The sequence below is a fragment of the Hyperolius riggenbachi genome, chromosome 6 (genome assembly GCF_040937935.1).
Source record: "Hyperolius riggenbachi isolate aHypRig1 chromosome 6, aHypRig1.pri, whole genome shotgun sequence".
In the NCBI taxonomy this organism is placed as follows: Eukaryota; Metazoa; Chordata; class Amphibia; order Anura; family Hyperoliidae; genus Hyperolius; species Hyperolius riggenbachi.
This window is the reverse complement of record NC_090651.1, coordinates 358,497,854-358,516,358: the sequence shown is the minus strand read 5'-3', so window position 1 is coordinate 358,516,358 and position 18,505 is coordinate 358,497,854. Positions and strand designations below refer to the sequence as shown.

Genomic DNA, 18,505 nt, shown 5'->3' with positions numbered 1-18,505 from the left:
CTGCGACTTATAACCTTGTATGAGTTCTTTGTAGAATTTCCTGACAACCCAGGTTGCTCACCGTTGACTAAACAAAGCCCATCCCTTTCATCCTGCTCAGGGGTAGCTGGTAACTTATCAGTGGCCATAAAGCTTATCAAATATTGAGTTAAAGTTTAAACCACAGGCGATAAGAAGCAGTCATCAGCCATCTGGAAAGGGTTCTGTTGGCTGCCTGAATTCAGCGCAACCTGGAGGAAGAGCAGAATAACCGCAGCAAGACCAGACAATACACGCCAACTCAGAGGCTTGGTGATGGGGGAACCAGCAGACCCTCATAATATTGCCCCGGGGGGTTCAACATGTCAGCTTTCCTCAGACATGGAACATGAACGGAAACTGGATGTGTGTAAAGACAGAGAGCTAACAGAGATCCCATCACCTGCTGTGACTTCATCTCCTGAATTGTTGAAAGAACAGCAGGCCACTACAGGTGCAGACAATGTGCCATCCGCCACGGTTAACATGGATGCCTCCTCGGCCAAGGTCAACATGGATGTCCCAAGCTCTTGCTTGACAGATATGGATTGTCCCATCTGTTTTACCAGATATGACATCTATCGTGTCCCCAAAGAACTCTCTTGCAAACACAACTTTTGTGCCGTGTGTCTCAAAATTCTCATCCATAACCAGGGGGGCACCTGGCTTATCTCATGCCCCATCTGTAGAGGGTCCACCACAGTGTTTGGAGGGCTCGTGTGTACGTTGCAGAACCAGGAACTACTGATGAGCAAGCTGCAGAACCCCGAGAAGAAAGTAACTGACCCTGCAGCCTCCAAACCATCACAGCCAACCATAAGACTGGACAGCACCAATACGACCTGGATTTCGGAAAGTGATGGCCATGGGAGTCTGAGGATGGCAGCAAAGAGGCTGGTGATACTTCTCCTCATGCTGGTGATTTTGCTGATAGTCATCCTGCAGTTCATCTGCAAGGGCATCGTGAAATGGGTGCTGGGCTGTATACTAGGAGTGGTTGTTACCATCACCATCTTATTATGCTTTAACCCCTACTGCCGAGAGAGACCGCCTCAGACAGCAAGTCAGGAGAAGGAAACTCAGAACGTTTCATCTGTGTGACAGAAGCCCATCCAGATACTTTCTATTTATCCAGATATGGAATCGTGGACTCATTTTCCCAGATTGTGTAGCTTAAATATAGCTGGAAACATGCATAGACATTAGCAGAAGCTGAGATGGTTTGTGTGGAGAAAGACTAAACCATGTCTGCCCCTTATTTTTTAGGTGTACATCCAAAAACAAACTTTTCATCAAAACGACCCAAAAAATGTCTTGTGCATAAGCTTGTATAGATAACATCCAGTTTTGTTTGATACTTAAAAAGAAAGTTCTGTGTCATGCCTGAAGAGGCAACTTAGTTTTTAAGAACTAGCAAGAAAACTATGTACTGTTACTTATTAAAGGTAATTCCTAAAGCGAATGTTGTTATTTCCACAAAAAATATATCTTTGGATCTTCTCCACGAGTATCGATGGGGGTCCAAATAAAGAGGGACTGTCGTGAAAATCTTAAAATTTAAAACACATACAAATAAGAAGTTAATTTCTTCCAGAGTAGAATGAGCCATAAACTACCTTTCTCCTATGTTGCTGTCACTTAGGGCTCTTTCACATCAGAGCTTGCGTTGGAGAACGCTCAAAGCATACGTTTTGTTGTATGCGTTTTAATGCGTTTTGATATGCGTTGCACTGCAGTGAGTGTGCGTTTTTAATCCGTTTTCAATCCGTTACTGCACATAGAAAAACGCAGGTAATTTTTTTTACTTTTAGTTTTCAACTTTCTACATTGTTCCTCTGTTGCATTCTGGGACTGATTGCCTGCGTTAACGGATTAAAAACACGCATAGTGTGCGTTTTACATTGACTAACATTGTAACGCATAAAGCTAGCGTTGGCCAAAAAACTGCGCCTGGGTGCAGTGTAACGCAACGCACAAAAAGGCTGCGTTATATGTGAAAGCTAAAATGAAAGTCTATGGACTTTTATTTCACCTTGGGTAACGCAAACTTTATCCTTTGCGTTGAAACGCAGAAAATCTGCCCTAATGTGAAAGAGCCCTTACAGTAAGTATTAGAAATCTGACATTACGGACAGATTTTGGGCTAGTAGATTCTCTTGATTGATTGACAATTCTCTTCATAGGTTATTCTCTGCATGGCCTTTATTCTTTATAAAGACATTCCCTGAAAAAAGATTTATACAAATATGCTGGCCAGCCTCCCTGCTCCCTGCACACTATTTTGACAGTTGAACAGAGCAACTGCCATTCACTAAGTGCTTTTAAAAATAAAGAAAACCCTGAATACTCCCCCATTTGAAGATAGGCTAGTCCAAAACCTGTCGGTCATGTCAGATTTCTACTACTTATTGTAAGTGACAGCAACATAGGAGAAAGGTCGTTTATGGCTCATTTTACTCTGGAAGTAACATACTTCTTATCTGTATATGTTTACACATATTTTACATTTTAAGATTTTCCACAACAGTGGTCCTTAAAGGCAGGGTTCACAAATAACATATCTGAATTGCGAATTAGCAAAAAAGCAATCACCACACATACATTGGAAGCCAAAGGAGATTTGTATGTTGGGTTCACACTTTGCGACATTGCTTTCACCTTTCCATCTGCATGAAAGAGCGTACATCATGCAACATCAATTTAAACACACATGTGTTTTCTCATTGTTAATCATTGTGGTAAAATATGCATGTTTCACTTTTTAGCAGCCAATTTATTTAGAGGCTTGCAAGTGTTCCAGGCCAATTTATTTTAGCACTTTTTGTTATTTCTTATTTGTCACATTTCCTTGCTACTAATTAGTACTGCTGTAATGTGTATTTATGGTCACTTGTCACTAGGGGGCAGTGTGAGCCAATAACAGAGGACTTCTGCTTTCAGTTTCTATATCATCTGCTAGCAGAGAGACATCAAAGCGTTCCAAGAATTTGCAGCACAACAAGCTCTGCCTGTGCCTGCTGAGGTCAAAATCAGAGCACTTACCTCAAACGTTATAATTCCTTTGAAGCTGCTAATGGGTTAAGGCAGGCATGGTCTCACAAGTAGTTACCATTCCCTAAGGACTCGAATTTGTGATTTAAATGAGGCTTAATTGCCTCAGGCGTGCGGCTGGATGAGAAGGGGTTAGTTACCCATAAGTCCGTCGTCCTCCCTGCGCTCCAAACAACTTGCACACATCCTAATGGACGCGTTGCAAGCCGCACTACGCGCACTTCCTCCTTCAAGCCGGAAGGAGGAAGGGTTTTTTGGGGGTTTAAAACCTGAATGACCTTCAGCATGACGATCAAGTTGTACAGCATGGAGTGTACAATTGCGTGCTGACAGGCATAGGTAGAGGAGGGACCCATTCTAGCTCAGAGCTACCGTTTTGCACGGGTGATTTTACCATGTTTAGCACATTAAAATCACTGTACACTCCCACGATTCCCGACGATCACAATCAGCGCTTGTTTAAAGCGGAACTGTAAACTGGTATTGTACGATAATTTGTTAATTTCACTATGTCCCTTTAATCCTTGCATACCTCAGCCCTGTGTAGTTTTGTAATTGCATGCTCTCCCAGTCCCGAAATCCGCTCGTTACAATCATCGACTTACAAGTGGATGATGCGGTGACATGAAGAGCCTGTGCTCTTCTGTGTGTGCGACCTATGCAAATAGCCTCTGCCCGCATTCTCCTCCCTTTCTCCGCCCCTCCGCGGCCCTTCCATGCTTGTTCCTTCCTGCTTTTGCTCACCACAACGAGCCTGGACACGAGGAGGAGAAGGGCTCTTTGATCATGGACGTGCAATATCCCGGAAGTATTTCGGTATCGCGGCCATCTTGAGTGGAGCACGGAAGCATAGAAAAAAATAAAAAATCCGGTGATTGCGGCAGCAGAGAGTGGCGAAAATTCAATGACTGTGATCAGCAAGAAAAGAAGAAGCCGGTATGTTTTTTGTTGATTTTTAAAACAATATTTCAGTTTTAAGCACTTTACCACGATCACTCGACAATGCTGCAGGTAACACGCTTTGCGATTACCATTAATCGCGAAACGCCTGCGATCAGCGGCAATCGCGGCAGTGAGATCACTGCCATAGGGTTATAATTGTGCTTGCGCTTTAAAAAGCGCTTGCACTTCGGCGATTAGTGGGAATCGCCCGCTAATCGCCGTAGTGTGAATGGACCCTAAAGCCTGATCTACACGGTACAATTTTCTGTCAGATGAGTCTATTACATAATTTCCAATCGGTCCAATCGGATTGCGTTGGATTTTACAATAGATTTTGGGTACTTATCAAAGCAAAATCAGAAAATGTATCTGAAACAATTTGGACGTCTATACACGATGCAATTTCTTTTTCAGACCACTAAGCAATCTGATGGAAAATTGTACCGTGTAGATGAGGCTTTACAGCGTTTTTGTTTTTTTTCTGTAGACCACCTGGAAATGTGAGTGCAAGGTGTGTATGCTTTTGTCTAGACAGTTTGTCATTTTTGTGTGCAGCTGGTAGAGTTATTAATGATATAAACCAGGTGTTTAAACAGCAAACAGATATGCAAATAGCTATTTCATTGAAGGACGTAATTCCCTGTATGTCTCATTGTGTCCCTGATGCAGCGTGCTTGGTTCCCACTGGCTACCAGATCACGTGCGGCCAGCGGGAGTGGACAGTGTAGTGTCCGCTTAGGTGATCTGCTGTGATACGGGTGGAGCCTGGGACAGATGGGTTACCCCCATAGGCTATAGGGCAGTGATGACTAGCCTTGGCACTCCAGCTGTGACAAAACTACAAATCCCATCATGCCTCTGCCTCCCCGAGTTATGCTCAGAACTGTCAGAGTATTGCAATGTCTCATGGGACTTGTAGTTCCACCACAGCTGGAGTGCCAAGGTTAGCCATCACTGCTATAGGGGAATGTATCTGCTTGGCCTGGGATTATCGCGGATGGCAAAGAAGTGCGGCCCGCTTACCACAACGGATCCATTGCAGAGTGACAAGTGTGATTGGCCCTTATTTATATAACAGGGGACGTTCACTGTCAAAAAATGTCCATTCTCTGCTCAAGTGGGAATACAGCCTTACTTTACTACCATCAAATGCCCTACAGTCACCCTGTGTACTATTAGGAACACTGGTATAAATAGAGATTTTAACCTCCGTAGCTGTGAGGTATAAAAATGTGTTGTGTTCAGGGCCGGATTTAAGCCAAGGCCATGGCCTAGAAGCTCACAGTATAATCCTACCATAGTCATAGTCTAATATCCTACAGTATTTATTACCTATCTCCCAACTTTTTGAGATGAGAAAGAGGGACACTTAAAGAGAACCTGAACTGAAAACAAAATGTCAAAATAAACATACACAGGTCATACTTACCTCCTGTGTAGTCTACTCATCAACCTCTTTCTCCTCTCCTGTGACTGTTTGTCCAATGTGATCAGTGGAATTATCCGTCCTCGTTTTTAAAAATGGCCATTACCCCATAACAGCTTCCTGGTCAGCACACTGTTAAACTGTAATATCACCCACTTGAGCCATAAGAAACATTGACATTGTCAGGAACCGGCCCTGCGGCGCACCTGCAGATACGGGTTCCCGACTGCGGGTTTGACCAGATCGAGAGGGGAGCAGCCTTATTCAAGCTAAAACAAGGCTGTGACCCCTCAAACACTTCTTACTGCCAACACTAGCTGTTGCTAGACACACTCCTCACTCTGACGTCGAGCTACTCGCACTGGCGTTTTCGTACGTTGGGTCAGCTGCGCGCTTTAGGCCAACATATGACAAACGCCCCACACACACGCACAATTGCAATCTTACACTGTAGTGAAGCAAACCACTAACAGTTGTTCCGAACGATACTGTTAGCCACTCCGAGACTTCCCACTCTGCTGTCGAGCGCGGAAGTGTCCCATACACACAATGCAATTACAATCTTATACGGTAGTGTTGCTCAATCATACAATCAGGCATGAACTTATACACCATTACACTTCAGTCTCTTCTACTAGGCTATGAGTGTTAGTTTAGTACAGCAGAAGTCAAACTTATTAAATAACGACTTAATATTCCAGAAAAAAAAGTGGAACAATGCAGAAAATAATATATACAAAAGATTTACAAAAACAAAGTAAAAAGTTACAAAATAAAAGTTACAATGATACACACAAGGATATTTGCATAAAAATAAAAGGGAAATACATTTTTTTACCAGTGTATAGATCTGGGCGTTGGTTGGTGGGAGAACGCCGTTCCAATTTGCTCGGGATCATCCCTAGCTATGCGCTACCTCCAAGAGAAGATGATCTGTGACTGTCCTAGCTGCTGTTTTATAGTCCGCTGGGTGGCCTGGGGCAGGTAATGTTCCATCCCCAACTAACGCAATTTCCCAGATTGTGGCATCACGGTCTGCCGAGCCCCTTGTCACATCTGGGCTAGCTGTGACATGCGAATTTTAAGGCTTTTACTGTCACACTTTGGGCTCTATTCATAAAACATTTGAGTCGGAAAAAATCGTGGCGGTAAAATACCGCAGCGGTATTTTAGACTTCTGGGTGGTCATTCATAAAAGTCCCTCCGTGCGCTGCTCTCTCTGGGAGGTCTGTCCCATTCACTTGTATGTAATCCGCAGGCTTCTCGCTAAATCAGAGGAAGCGGTATTTCCCGTCCACATACCGCTTCCTCTAATCTTTATGAATGGCCATTTTGTTACTTTTTTCTAGATAAATCTAGAAAAACACTGCAGAAGGCGGAAATTTCTCGCTCTGCTGGGGGATTGTAGATTTTCATGCGGGAACAGCTTTTATGAATGCCCACTTTGCTAAATGGTCGGAAAAGTCCGCTGTTTTGAGCGGAAAACTTGCGGTAAAGTTTTATGAATAGAGCCCTTTGCAGACTTCAAAGCAATCCAAACACTTCCTCTTTCCAGACTGAGTCTGATTGTAGATTTGGTCATATCCTTTCTGTGATATGCAGCTGTCCCAATCTGTCCCAATATTCAGACCACAGGTAAAATTTGTAAACACACACATCAAAAGACATAAGTCAGCTTCCTGGCTGTCATATGTAAATTCCTGGCCCTGTGCTGGTGTGAGCTGAGTCAAAGCACACTGCAGCCAGTCCAGGTGACAATTGCTCCTAAGCACAATATACATCTGAGACAGTATTTCCCAGAAGGTCAAAAGGTAAGCACATGACAGGCTGTGGGCATAATTATCCATCTCCTAATTAGAGGCTAGGTAGACAGTCCTTACTTGAATGTCTAGGTTCATTTGCCTATTCAACGTAATTGACCTATTAAAATGCAGACAATAGTAGAGTTAATTTACATGTACATACAGGAACTCCATGAAGCCAGCTGCCAGCCTGGCATACCTCCACCTCTGACATAATACATAGCAGATAGAAAAATGAGAATATACTCCTGTATTATCCCAACATCATAACTAGCTGCTATATTCCTGACAGACATTACCTTGCAGATTCAGTTGTAACTGACAGCTGCTGATATATAACTGACAGCAACTGGTAAATTTCAGTTCTGACAAAATAGTGTCAGAACTGGAAGGGATCACTGTAAGAAGAAAATGGTGAGCTTCTGAGAGGAACTGACAGTGAGGTAAGTATGTAATATTCATTTGCAGGTACATCATGTGTTTATTTTAAATAATTTTACTCGCTTCAGCTTCCCTTTAAGCCACGCCCCTGATCATGCGTACGTTAAAAAAGGGCGCCGGGAAAAAAGGGCTTCCCTGTTTAAAAAGTGAAATTTATAATAACGTTTTATAAAACATTAATAAGAATGTTACTAAAGCTATACCTAACCCTTCTCTCACACAGAGCCCTCCCTGTACCTTCCCCTAACCCCTAGACCCCCCTGGTGGTGCCTGAACCTAAGACCCCCCCTGGTGATGCCTAAACCTAAGACCCCCCTGGTGGTGCCTAAACCTAAGACCCCCCTGGTGGTGCCTAAACCTAAGACCCCCCTGGTGGTGCCTAAACCTAAGACCCCCCTGGTAGTGCCAAAACCTAAGACCCCCTGGTGGTGCCTAAACCTAAGACCCCCCCCTGGTGGTGCCTAAACCTAAGACCCCCCTGGTGATGCCTAAACCTAAGACCCCCCTGTGATAAGCATTAATAACGTTTTAAAAAAATATTGTGCGGTTTTTCGTTTAGAAATAATATTTTTTTTAAAAAATTGTACGGTTTTTCGTTTAAAAATAATGTTTTAAAAAAATATTGTACTGTTTTTGTTTAAAAATATTGTTTAAAAAATTATAAATCATTAAATAATGTGTAATCATGAGAAGCAGTTATAAAACATTAAAAGTCTCCGGGCGCCGCTTTTAAAACGTTATTTTTCTCCGGCGCCCTTTTTTCCTGTTGGGCGCCCATTAAACGATATTTATTATGGGAGTGAATGGCGGCGCCCTTTTTGTCCACCTGCCTCATGCGCCCAAATTTCCTGCCTCCCCTGATCATGCCCCTGGCACACTCTTAATCATGAATACCATAAAGATTTAATAAGAAAAATGTTGTTTTATAACTCAAACCACACTGGTCCTTTCTATCCTGGTTCATTTTCCTTCATATTAACATATCAATTTAAAGGATGGGGATAAAGTTGAGTTAGTAATCAAACACATTTTTCAGTAGAGAAACATATATATTTACATAGAAAGAGGGACAAGGTTCTGAAAAATTGACAAATGAGGAGGAAAGAGGGACAGAGGGACAGGGCTTCCAAACAGGGACTGTCTTTCCAAAGGAGGAACAGTTGGGAGCTATGTTATTATTACTATGTAATAATGTTATTATTACAGAGTACATAGTCATGTCACTGACTGTCCCCAGAGTAGCTCACAGTATAATCCTACCATAGTCATAGAGTAGACATTTTTTGTTGGAACCCATACACTTAGCAGTACATTTTTGAGATGTGGAAGGAATCCAGAGTGCCCAGAGGAAACATGCCAACATAGAAAGAACATGCCAACATAGGAAGAACAGTGTCCTGGCCAAGATCTGAATCGGAAGCAGATGCTACATAAAGTAACATCTGATGCACGGCTAGAGGGATTTGGATGCGTCATGGCAAAGTACACGTGCCAACGTCCATCTCAGAGATGAGCACTCAGCACAAGTGGAAACCCACTCTATGGCCTCAATTCACTAAGCTTATCTCCTGTCTTTAATAACTCTTCTAGAGTGGTTACCATGGTGATAAGGCATGTAGTATTCAGGAAACATTTTACCTCAGGCAAACCTAAAGTTAACTCTTCTGTCTTTAAGTTAACTCTTTAATCCTTAAAATAACTCCAGAGTTAAAGACAGGCTGTTCATTAACTGCGTGTGAAAATAACTACAGAGGAGGTAAATTAACTACAGAAGAAGAGGTAACGTAAGTAATGAAGAGATAAGATAACTCTCTTACTGTGTGGATGTAAGTTTTCTCTTGCCTTATTATCTCCAGCATGATCTTAGTGAATTGAGGCCATATGTGTGAGAATAGGACACCAGGTATGTCTATAGTAAAATATCAGTAATTTTATATTACCAATATTTTTACTATTGGCACCACTTAGCACCAAACTCGCTGGGCAACACTACAAATACAGGTACTGAAACCTGGGCCCTGCTGCAGATGCATGGCTGCAGTCCCAATCTATTTTAGATTAAAAATGTCGGAACAAGATAGGAAAGCAGATAATTGCAATAACAGCCCTATCTGCAAACATGAGGCAAATGACAGGGGCGTAACTTACATATTCATATTCACTACTCCGTGCAGCTGCGACATGCAGCCTATTAGCTTGTGGCTCTCCTGATACTGCATGTCATGTGACAGGAAGCTGCAAGCTAACAGGCTGCATGCTGCGGATACACAGAGGAGTCAAGAGGACCTAACAGGTGCTAGTTGGCCAGGACCATTCTGCAGGTGCAGGACTCTCCTGGTGGCGGGAGCAGGATGGGGCATGGGTGCCGCTGGTCTGCACATGCACGGTATGCCCCATCTTCTGAAGTTACCGAGCTGCCTACCGGAGGATCCAGGTGGCAGAGGAGTACAGCAAGAGATCAATAAGCCTGGAGGGAGCTGAAGAAAACGCCCCAGGTACCTGTATGTATAAAACTTTTTTTTTTTTGCTCATCTCAGGTATACTTTAAAGGACTTCCGATGTGAAATAGCTAATCTATTCTTTACTCACCCCGGGCTTCTTTCAGTCCCTCGCAGCCGTCTCAGTCCCTCGCCGCAGCCCCGGTCCTCTGCATTGTCCTACTGGCCAACCGTAATGATGACGACCCGCCGGCAGGGTTGGCTCTTCTGCGAAGGCGCAGAATGCGTCAGAAGACATGGACGTACCGGCACGAGTACTCACGCAGCCGCAGAAGGGCCGACTCCTCTGGCGGGTCGCAATCATTGCGGCACGCTAGTGGGGGCACCGAGGAGGACGGGAGCTGCGGTGAGGGACTGAGATGGCTGCGAGGGTCTGGAAGCCCCAGGTAAGTAAAATATAGATTCGCTATTTCATATTGGAAGTTCTTAAAGTGTACCAGACACGGCGCATACTTAGTTTTATACATACCTGGGGCTTCCTTCAGTCCCATGTGCACGGATCGCGCCCACGCCGCCGTCCTCCGCTGCTTGCAGCTCCGGTATCAGGTCCCATTAGTTCGGCCACTTGCAGCCAGTCTGCGCAAGTAAGTGCACTCTTTACGCATCTCTCCAGCGGCCGCTAGAGAGATCTGTAAAGAGCGCACTTTCTCTGGCGCAGACTGGCTGCGACTGGAGGAAGCTATGGGGGCAGCGGAGGACGGCGGCGTGGGAGCGATGCATGCGCACGGAGCTGGAGGAAGCCCCAGGTATGTATCAAACTGTAAGTATGCACCGTGTCTGGTTTCCTTTAAGGGAATCATCATAATTGCTTTGATCACACTGTCCAATCCAAATAATAAAAAAAAACAGAAACGTGTCAGGGTTAATTAGCCAGTGGCCAGCAGACAGAGCACAGACGTCATATCACAGATGACCAGGTACAGCATATAGCGCTGAGCAGTCCCAGCAAGTCCAAGAAGCAATGAAACTGTACGCACATACTGCGCGCGCATGTTCCACATCTGACGACAGCCTCAGCAGCTGCCGGAAGTCTTATATCTCCATAGCAACCATCCCCTCGGATCAAAGTCTTCCTGCCAGCTCATGAGGCCCCGCCTCTTCCAGAGCGCAGAGCTGCGGCAGCTACGAACTTTGCGTAACCTACCGGCGAGCTCGCGGCTGCGCAGGCGTAGCGGTGCTATTCTGCGTGAGTGTTACGCCGCTTCTGTACGCAAGGCCCGGGGAAGGTCTGCGGGTCACAGAACCGGGGTGAGAGCGGGTGCTGGGCCAGTACCGACCTCCTTCATGCGGGACTGCAGAGGTGAGGGGGACTGAAGGCCGGATATCATTGCTAGCCAGAATTATTATTCTTATTAGTATCACTGCTATTAATGTCATTATTATAGTTGTGATGAAGTTTTATTTTTCTGTGTAATATTTCTTTAAGTGAAATCTTATTATCTTTAGTCATTTTATCTTCTATTATTAAGAGAATTAATTGTCTATTTATAGTATTTATAATGCACAATCATGTTCCATATGGTTAGGTAGCCAGACAATCCACAAGGCATGTCAGGCAGCTGCCTAGGGTGTAGTGGTAGTTGAGGGGCCTTGCTGTCACCTGTTCTTATACCCATTCACCATTTTAACCTGACCAAAGTAGGTAAGCAGCCGGCTGTGTAGCCAAATTAGCCCCCCGAGGTAGTAATAATATGAGATGATTATAGGTTAATAATAATGAGGAGTGGATAGGCTGACCTTCACATAAAGTCCTGGTTGTATTTTATGATGTCATATCATATATTATCTCCTGTTGCTCTTCTTCATGAGATATTATAATAGGTTACATTGCTGTGGTTTGGATACATCTAACCATAAGTAGTCTAGCAGGCATCTGCAGAGGCAAATGTAAACAATCTGCTATGGAATGTATATACAATGTGTCATTACGCATTCCATATGCTCCACCCAGCTCTACCTGTTAGCAGTGCGGCAGGTGGTGGCGTCCCAGGACCTGAAGTCCTTACATGACTGCTTCTGCCTCTGAGAATAAAGCAGAACTAGTTTCAAATTTAGGAAGTCATCAATCCTATATAAAAGCATAAAAGAGCATTTGGAAGAGTGGAAGGCTGAATTACGAGCATTGCTAATAAATATAATGATTTCCTAGTGGAGGAAATGACTTCTGGCACATAACCAGAACCCAGACTGTCGCACAACAACAAAAGTCTTGACGGGGATTCTAAAATGGTGCCAGATTTTCTGCATCCCCAGTAAGTAACATACTGTAGATTCAGTGCTCCCATGCTGTGCTACTACCTTCTCACAACCAGGGCTTTGGAGTCGGTGTAAAAATCATCTGACTCCTCAGCTTATGAAACCTCTGACTCCTACTTCAGGTACTCAAAATTGCTCAGATTCCGACTCCTTAGGGCCTGTTCAGACTGTCAGCGTATGAAACACGCGTATAAAATCAAAGAAACGCAAGTTGAAAAACGCATGCGTTTTTCTTGCATTCTAATGCGTTTTCTATTGCGTTTTGCACACACACGTGACCCAGGGGAAAAAAAAAGAATTATGGGAACCGCAGCGGGAAACATACGCTAAAAACGCAATAGTACGCGTTTTTGATACGCGTCCATAGACTTTCATTGCGTCCGTTTCTATGCGTGACGCACAGAACTGCATGCAGCAATGCGGATAAGAAACGTATGCGTCTCATACGCATACATGTGAACTAGCCCATTCAAAAGCATTAGGAGCCGTTTCTATGCGTTTTGGTACCCGTACGCGTTCCCTGAAAACGGCTAGGAACGCGCATAGTCTGAACAGGCCATTTTTACAATTTTTGATTCAAAAATACTCAGACTCCGACTCCTCAGTTTATTGAAACCTCCGACTCCAGGTAACTAAAATTGCTCCGACTCCTCGACTCCGACTCCACAGCCCTGCTCACAACCAGCTATGCAGTCATTCACTCAGTACAAATACTTGTGGTAGTTGCATAGCTGTGTTGTAGGCGATTCCAAAAGTGCTATGCCAATAGAACCCTATGAGGCTCCCTGCACACTGAATGCGATTCCGATTTTGAATTGGTTTTTACACCCGATTTTGATTTTTAATCGTTACTGCATGCTGCGTTTTTTCCTCCGTTTTTCTGTTGATTGCATTCAGGGAAAATCAGAATTTCAAATCAGAAACGGAATCGCAAAACGGATTTGCAGGGAGCCTCGATTATGCTCACAAAATCACCAGCGCTTATGATCAATCTGCAGTATTTTTTTTTCTTTTTCTGGCAGTCCTGTTGATCTATTTGGCTGCAGTAGTGTCTGAATCACACCAGAAACAAGCATGCAGCTAGTCTTGTCAAATCTGACAATGATGTCAGAAACGCCTGATCTGCTGTATGCTTGTTCAGGGTCTATGGCTAAACGTATTAGAGCAAGAGGATCAGCAGGATAGCCAGGTAACTGGTACTGTTTAACCACTTCCCGACCGCCCAACGCACAGAGGCGGCCGGAAAGTGGACCCCGCAAGGACCGCCGCATGCACAGGGGCGGCGGTCCTTGTAGGGGCATGGGCGGCGCGATCTCGTCATTCGTGACGCGATCGGCCGCCGGGGACTGGCTCCGCCCACCTCGCGCTGTAACCCGCCTGCCGTTCGGAAGCGCCGGCGGGTTACTAGCACCTGGATCGCCGCATACAAAGTGTATAATACACTTTGTAATGTATACAAAGTGTATTATACAGGCTGCCTCCTGCCCTGGTGGTCCCAGTGTCCGAGGAACCACCAGGGCAGGCTGCAGCCACCCTAGTCTGCACCCAAGCACACTGATTTCCCCCCCCCCGCCCCCTGATCGCCCACAGCACCCCTCAGACCCCCTCCTGCCCACCCCCCAGACCACTGTTTGCACCCAATCACCCCCCTAATCGCCCATCAATCACTCCCTGTCACTATCTGTCAACGCTATTTTTTTTTAATTCCCTAAACTGCCCCCTGCTCCCTCCTGATCACCCCCCCCCCCCTCTCAGATTCTCCCCAGACCCCCCCCCCCCCATCCTGTGTACTGTATGCATCTATCCCCCTGATCACCTGTCAATCACCTATCAATCACCCATCAATCACCCCCTGTCACTGCCACCCATCAATCACCCCCTGTCACTGCCACCCATCAATCAGCCCCTAACCTGCCCCTTGCGGGCAATCTGATCACCCACCCACACCAATAGATCGCCCGCAGATCCGACGTCCGATCACCTCCCAAGTGCAGTGTTTACATCTGTTCTCTACCCTAAACACCCACTAATTACCCATCAATCACTCCCTGTCACTGCTACCTATCAGATTAGACCCCTATCTGCCCCTAGGGCACTCAATCACCCGCCCACACCCTCAGAACGCCCTCAGACCCCAGCCCTGATCACCTCGCCAGTGCATTGCTTGCATCTATTCCCCCCTCTAATCACACCTTGAGACACCCATAAATCACCTCCTGTCACCCCCTAGCACACCTACCCATCAGATCAGGCCCTAATTTGCCCCGTGTGGGCTCCTGATCACTCGGCCAAACCCTCAGATCCCCCTCAGACCCCCTTCCGATCACCTCCCCAGTGCATTGATTGCATCTATTTTCCCCTCTAACCACCCCCTGAGACACCCATCAATCACCTCCTGTAACCCCCCTAGCACTCCTATCCATCAGATTAGGCCCAATACAACCTGTCATCTAAAAGGCCACCCTGCTTATGACCGGTTCCACAAAATTCGCCCCCTCATAAACCACCTGTCATCAAAATTTGCAGATGCTTATACCCCTGAACAGTCATTTTGAGACATTTGGTTTCCAGACTACTCACGGTTTTGGGCCCGTAAAATGCCAGGGCGGTATAGGAACCCCACAAGTCACTCCATTTTAGAAAAAAAAGACACCCCAAGGTATTCTGTTAGGTGTATGACAAGATCATAGAAGATTTTATTTTTTGTCAAAAGTTAGCGGAAATTGATTTTTATTGTTGTTTTTTTTTCACAAAGTGTCATTTTTCACTAACTTGTGACAAAAAATAAAATCTTCTATGAACTCGCCATACACCTAACCTTGGGGTGTCTTCTTTCTAAGATGGGGTCATTAGTGGGGTTCCTATACTGCCCTGGCATTTTAGGGGCCCTAAACCGTGAGGAGTAGTCTAGAAAACAAATGCCTCAAAATGACCTGTGAATAGGACGTTGGGCCCCTTAGCGCACCTAGGCTGCAAAAAAGTGTCACACATGTGGTACCGCCGTACTCAGGAAAAGTAGTATAATGTGTTTTGGGGTGTATTACACATACCCATGCTGAGTGGGAGAAATCTGTCTGTAAATGGACAATTGTGTGTAAAAAAAATCAAACAATTGTGATTTATAGAGATATTTCTCCCACCCAGCATGGGTATGTGTAAAAATACACCCCAAAACACATTATACTACTTCTCTTGAGTATGGCGGTACCACATGTGTGGCACTTTTTTACACCCCAAGTGCACTAAGGGGCCCAAAGTCCAATGAGTACCTTTAGGATTTCACAGGTCATTGTGCGACATTTGGTTTCAAGACTACTCCTCACGGTTTAGGGCCCCTAAAATGCCAGGGCAGTATAGGAACCCCACAAATGACCCCATTCTAGAAAGAAGACACCCAAAGGTATTCCGTTAGGAGTATGGTGAGTTCATAGAAGATTTTATTTTTTGTCACAAATTAGCGGAAAATGACACTTTGTGAAAAAAAACAATTAAAATCAATTTCCGCTAACTTGCGACAAAAAATAAAATCTTCTATGAACTCGCCATACTCCTAATGGAATAACTTGGGGTGTCTTCTTTCTAAAATGGGGTCATTAGTGGGGTTCCTATACTGCCCTGGCATTTTAGGGGCCCTAAACCGTGAGGAGTAGTCTTGAAACAAAAATGACCTGTGAAATCCTAAAGGTACTCATTGGACTTTGGGCCCCTTAGCGCAGTTAGGGTGCAAAAAAGTGCCACACATGTGGTATCGCCGTACTCAGGAGAAGTAGTATAATGTGTTTTGGGGTGTATTTTTACACATACCCATGCTGAGTGGGAGAAATCTCTCTGTAAATGGACAATTGTGTGTAAAACAAATTAAACAATTGTCATTTACAGAGATATTTCTCCCACCCAGCATGGGTATATGTAAAAATACACCCCAAAACACATTATACTACTTCTCCTGAGTACAGCAATACCACATGTGTGGCTCTGTTTTGCAGCCTAACTGCGCTAAGGGGCCCAAAGTCCAATGAGCACCTTTAGGCTTTACAGGGGTGCTTACAATTTAGCACCCCCCAAAATGTCAGGACAGTAAACACACCCCACAAATGACCCCATTTTGGAAAGTAGACACTTCAAGGTATTCAGAGAGGAGCATAGTGAGTCCGTGGCAGATTGAATTTTTTTTTTTGTCGCAAGTTAGAAGAAATGGAAACGTTTATTTTTTTTAATTTATTTTTTTTTTTGTCACAAAGTGTCATTTTCCGCTTACTTGTGACAAAAAATAATATCTTCTATGAACTCACCATGCCTTTCAGTGAATACTTTGGGATGTCTTCTTTCCAAAATGGGGTCATTTGGGGGGTATTTATGCTATCCTGGAATTTTAGCCCCTCATGAAACATGACAGGTGGTCAGAAAAGGCAGAGATGCTGGAAAATGGGAAAATTCACTTTTTGCACCATAGTTTGTAAACGCTATAACTTTTACCCAAACCAATAAATATACACTGAATGGTTGTTGTTTTTTTTATCAAAGACATGTAGCAGAATAACTTTCGTGCTCAAATGTATAGGAAATTTAACTTTATTTGAAAAATGTCAGCACAGAAAGTTAAAAAAATCAATTTTTTTGGCCAAAATTCATGTCTTTTTTGATGAATATAATAAAAAGTAAAAATCGCAGCAGCAATCAAATAGCACCAAAAGAAAGCTTTATTAGTGACAAGAAAAGGAGCCAAAATTAATTTAGGTGGTAGGTTGTATGAGCGAGCAATAAACCGTGAAAGCTGCAGTGGTCTGAATGGAAAAAAAGTGGCCGGTCCTTAAGGGGGGTAAAGCCCACGGTCCTCAAGTGGTTAAATACTTGATACACACCTGATACAAGCATGGTTTACACACCTGATACATGCATGCATACATGCATGCATCTAGGCAGTCATTAGTCAGAGCAGCTGATCTGCTGCATGCTTATTCAGTGTCTATAACTTAGGCCTCTTTTCCACAAACTGCTGATAGGCATTGAAATGCCTCTCAAACTCTCACAACTGCTTGCTGCTGCCTGGTAACTGCTCACTGACACCTGGTAACTGCTTGCTGAGCACACACTTCATCTGTCTGTGGAAAAGAGGCCTAAAAGTATTAGCAGAAGAAGATCCGCAGGATAGCCAAGCAATGTGCATTGTTTAAAAGGAAATAAATATGTCAGCCTCCATATCCTTCTCACTTCAGGTGTCCTAAGCCATGTTTACAGTGCCCGTTACGTCTCCTGTGACAGCAGGAACGCAACAGATCAGGGCAGCGTTGCTGCATGCAGTGATCTCCCCAGGCTCTTTTAGCCGGGTGCTCCACCCGACTAGATTTTCTGAGCACCCGGCTGTCATCGGCTCATCTTCTCTTATTCTGTAAGCAGAGTTGATCACAGAAGCACCGGCCCTGCATTCTCTCATCTCGCCCCACCCGGCTACTTTTTCATGCCACCCGGCTGGAAATAAATTCTGGGGAGAACACTGCGCATGTTATCTCCGTGTTGGGTTCAGTGAAGCATATAGTCAGTGAAAAGGATGCTTCACTTTCACTGCTAACTTGCGCGATTAGCGGTAACGCACTGCAACCCATTATACCTCAATGCTACCACCGTAAAGTGAACGTCACATAGGTGGTGCATTGCAGCGTGGTAAGCCACGTTACAAAGCAGCCATTACACCACAATGCATGTCAGGTTTTGATTTCAGAAATAGTTTTCTGTGATACAGTGTGGATGCTGCCTCAACAAAAGGTAGAGGTGCTGACTTTGCCAGTCCAGATGGTGTATTGGAACAGGTTCTCCCCGGATAACAGGAGTCCTTGTTACTCCTTTGTCCTGTCGCCATCTATGGCTGGTTTAGTCCCCATGAGAAGTCACTTTGGACTGTGAAATATGAGGAGGTATATTATGCTGTTTATAACCAACTAAAGGAATTTGTTCTTGAGAAGTGTGACATTTATGTCATCGCCATGCATGTAGTGCTATCAGAGTTCCTTTAGCGGGTGTGTATTGTCTATCACCACCAGTATGGCTGTGCTGCTACTGGTCACTTTCAACTT

The 18,505-nt window shown here is 44.5% G+C and overlaps 2 protein-coding genes across 2 annotated transcripts in view; both read left to right on the top strand.

Moving 5' to 3' along the window:
- The first annotated feature begins 243 nt into the window (after positions 1–243).
- Positions 244–1,380, top strand: RNF186 (ring finger protein 186). The gene has a single exon (XM_068243168.1). It carries the CDS (start codon positions 295–297, stop codon positions 1,117–1,119), a length of 825 nt encoding a protein of 274 aa, XP_068099269.1. The 5' UTR covers positions 244–294; the 3' UTR covers positions 1,120–1,380.
- A 9,962-nt stretch (positions 1,381–11,342) lies between these two features.
- The window catches only part of TMCO4 (transmembrane and coiled-coil domains 4), a 92,274-nt gene continuing 85,111 nt past the window's right edge, over positions 11,343–18,505 (top strand). Inside the window, exon 1 of the mRNA XM_068241749.1 lies at positions 11,343–11,478. The gene's annotated coding sequence lies outside the window, so the exon portion shown is untranslated. The remainder of the gene's footprint in view (positions 11,479–18,505) is intronic.

What these genes read in the sequence shown, in the direction of transcription:
- RNF186 (XM_068243168.1), top strand. Translation starts at nt 295, where the DNA reads ATGGGGGAACCAGCAGACCCTCATAATATTGCCCCGGGGGGTTCAACA.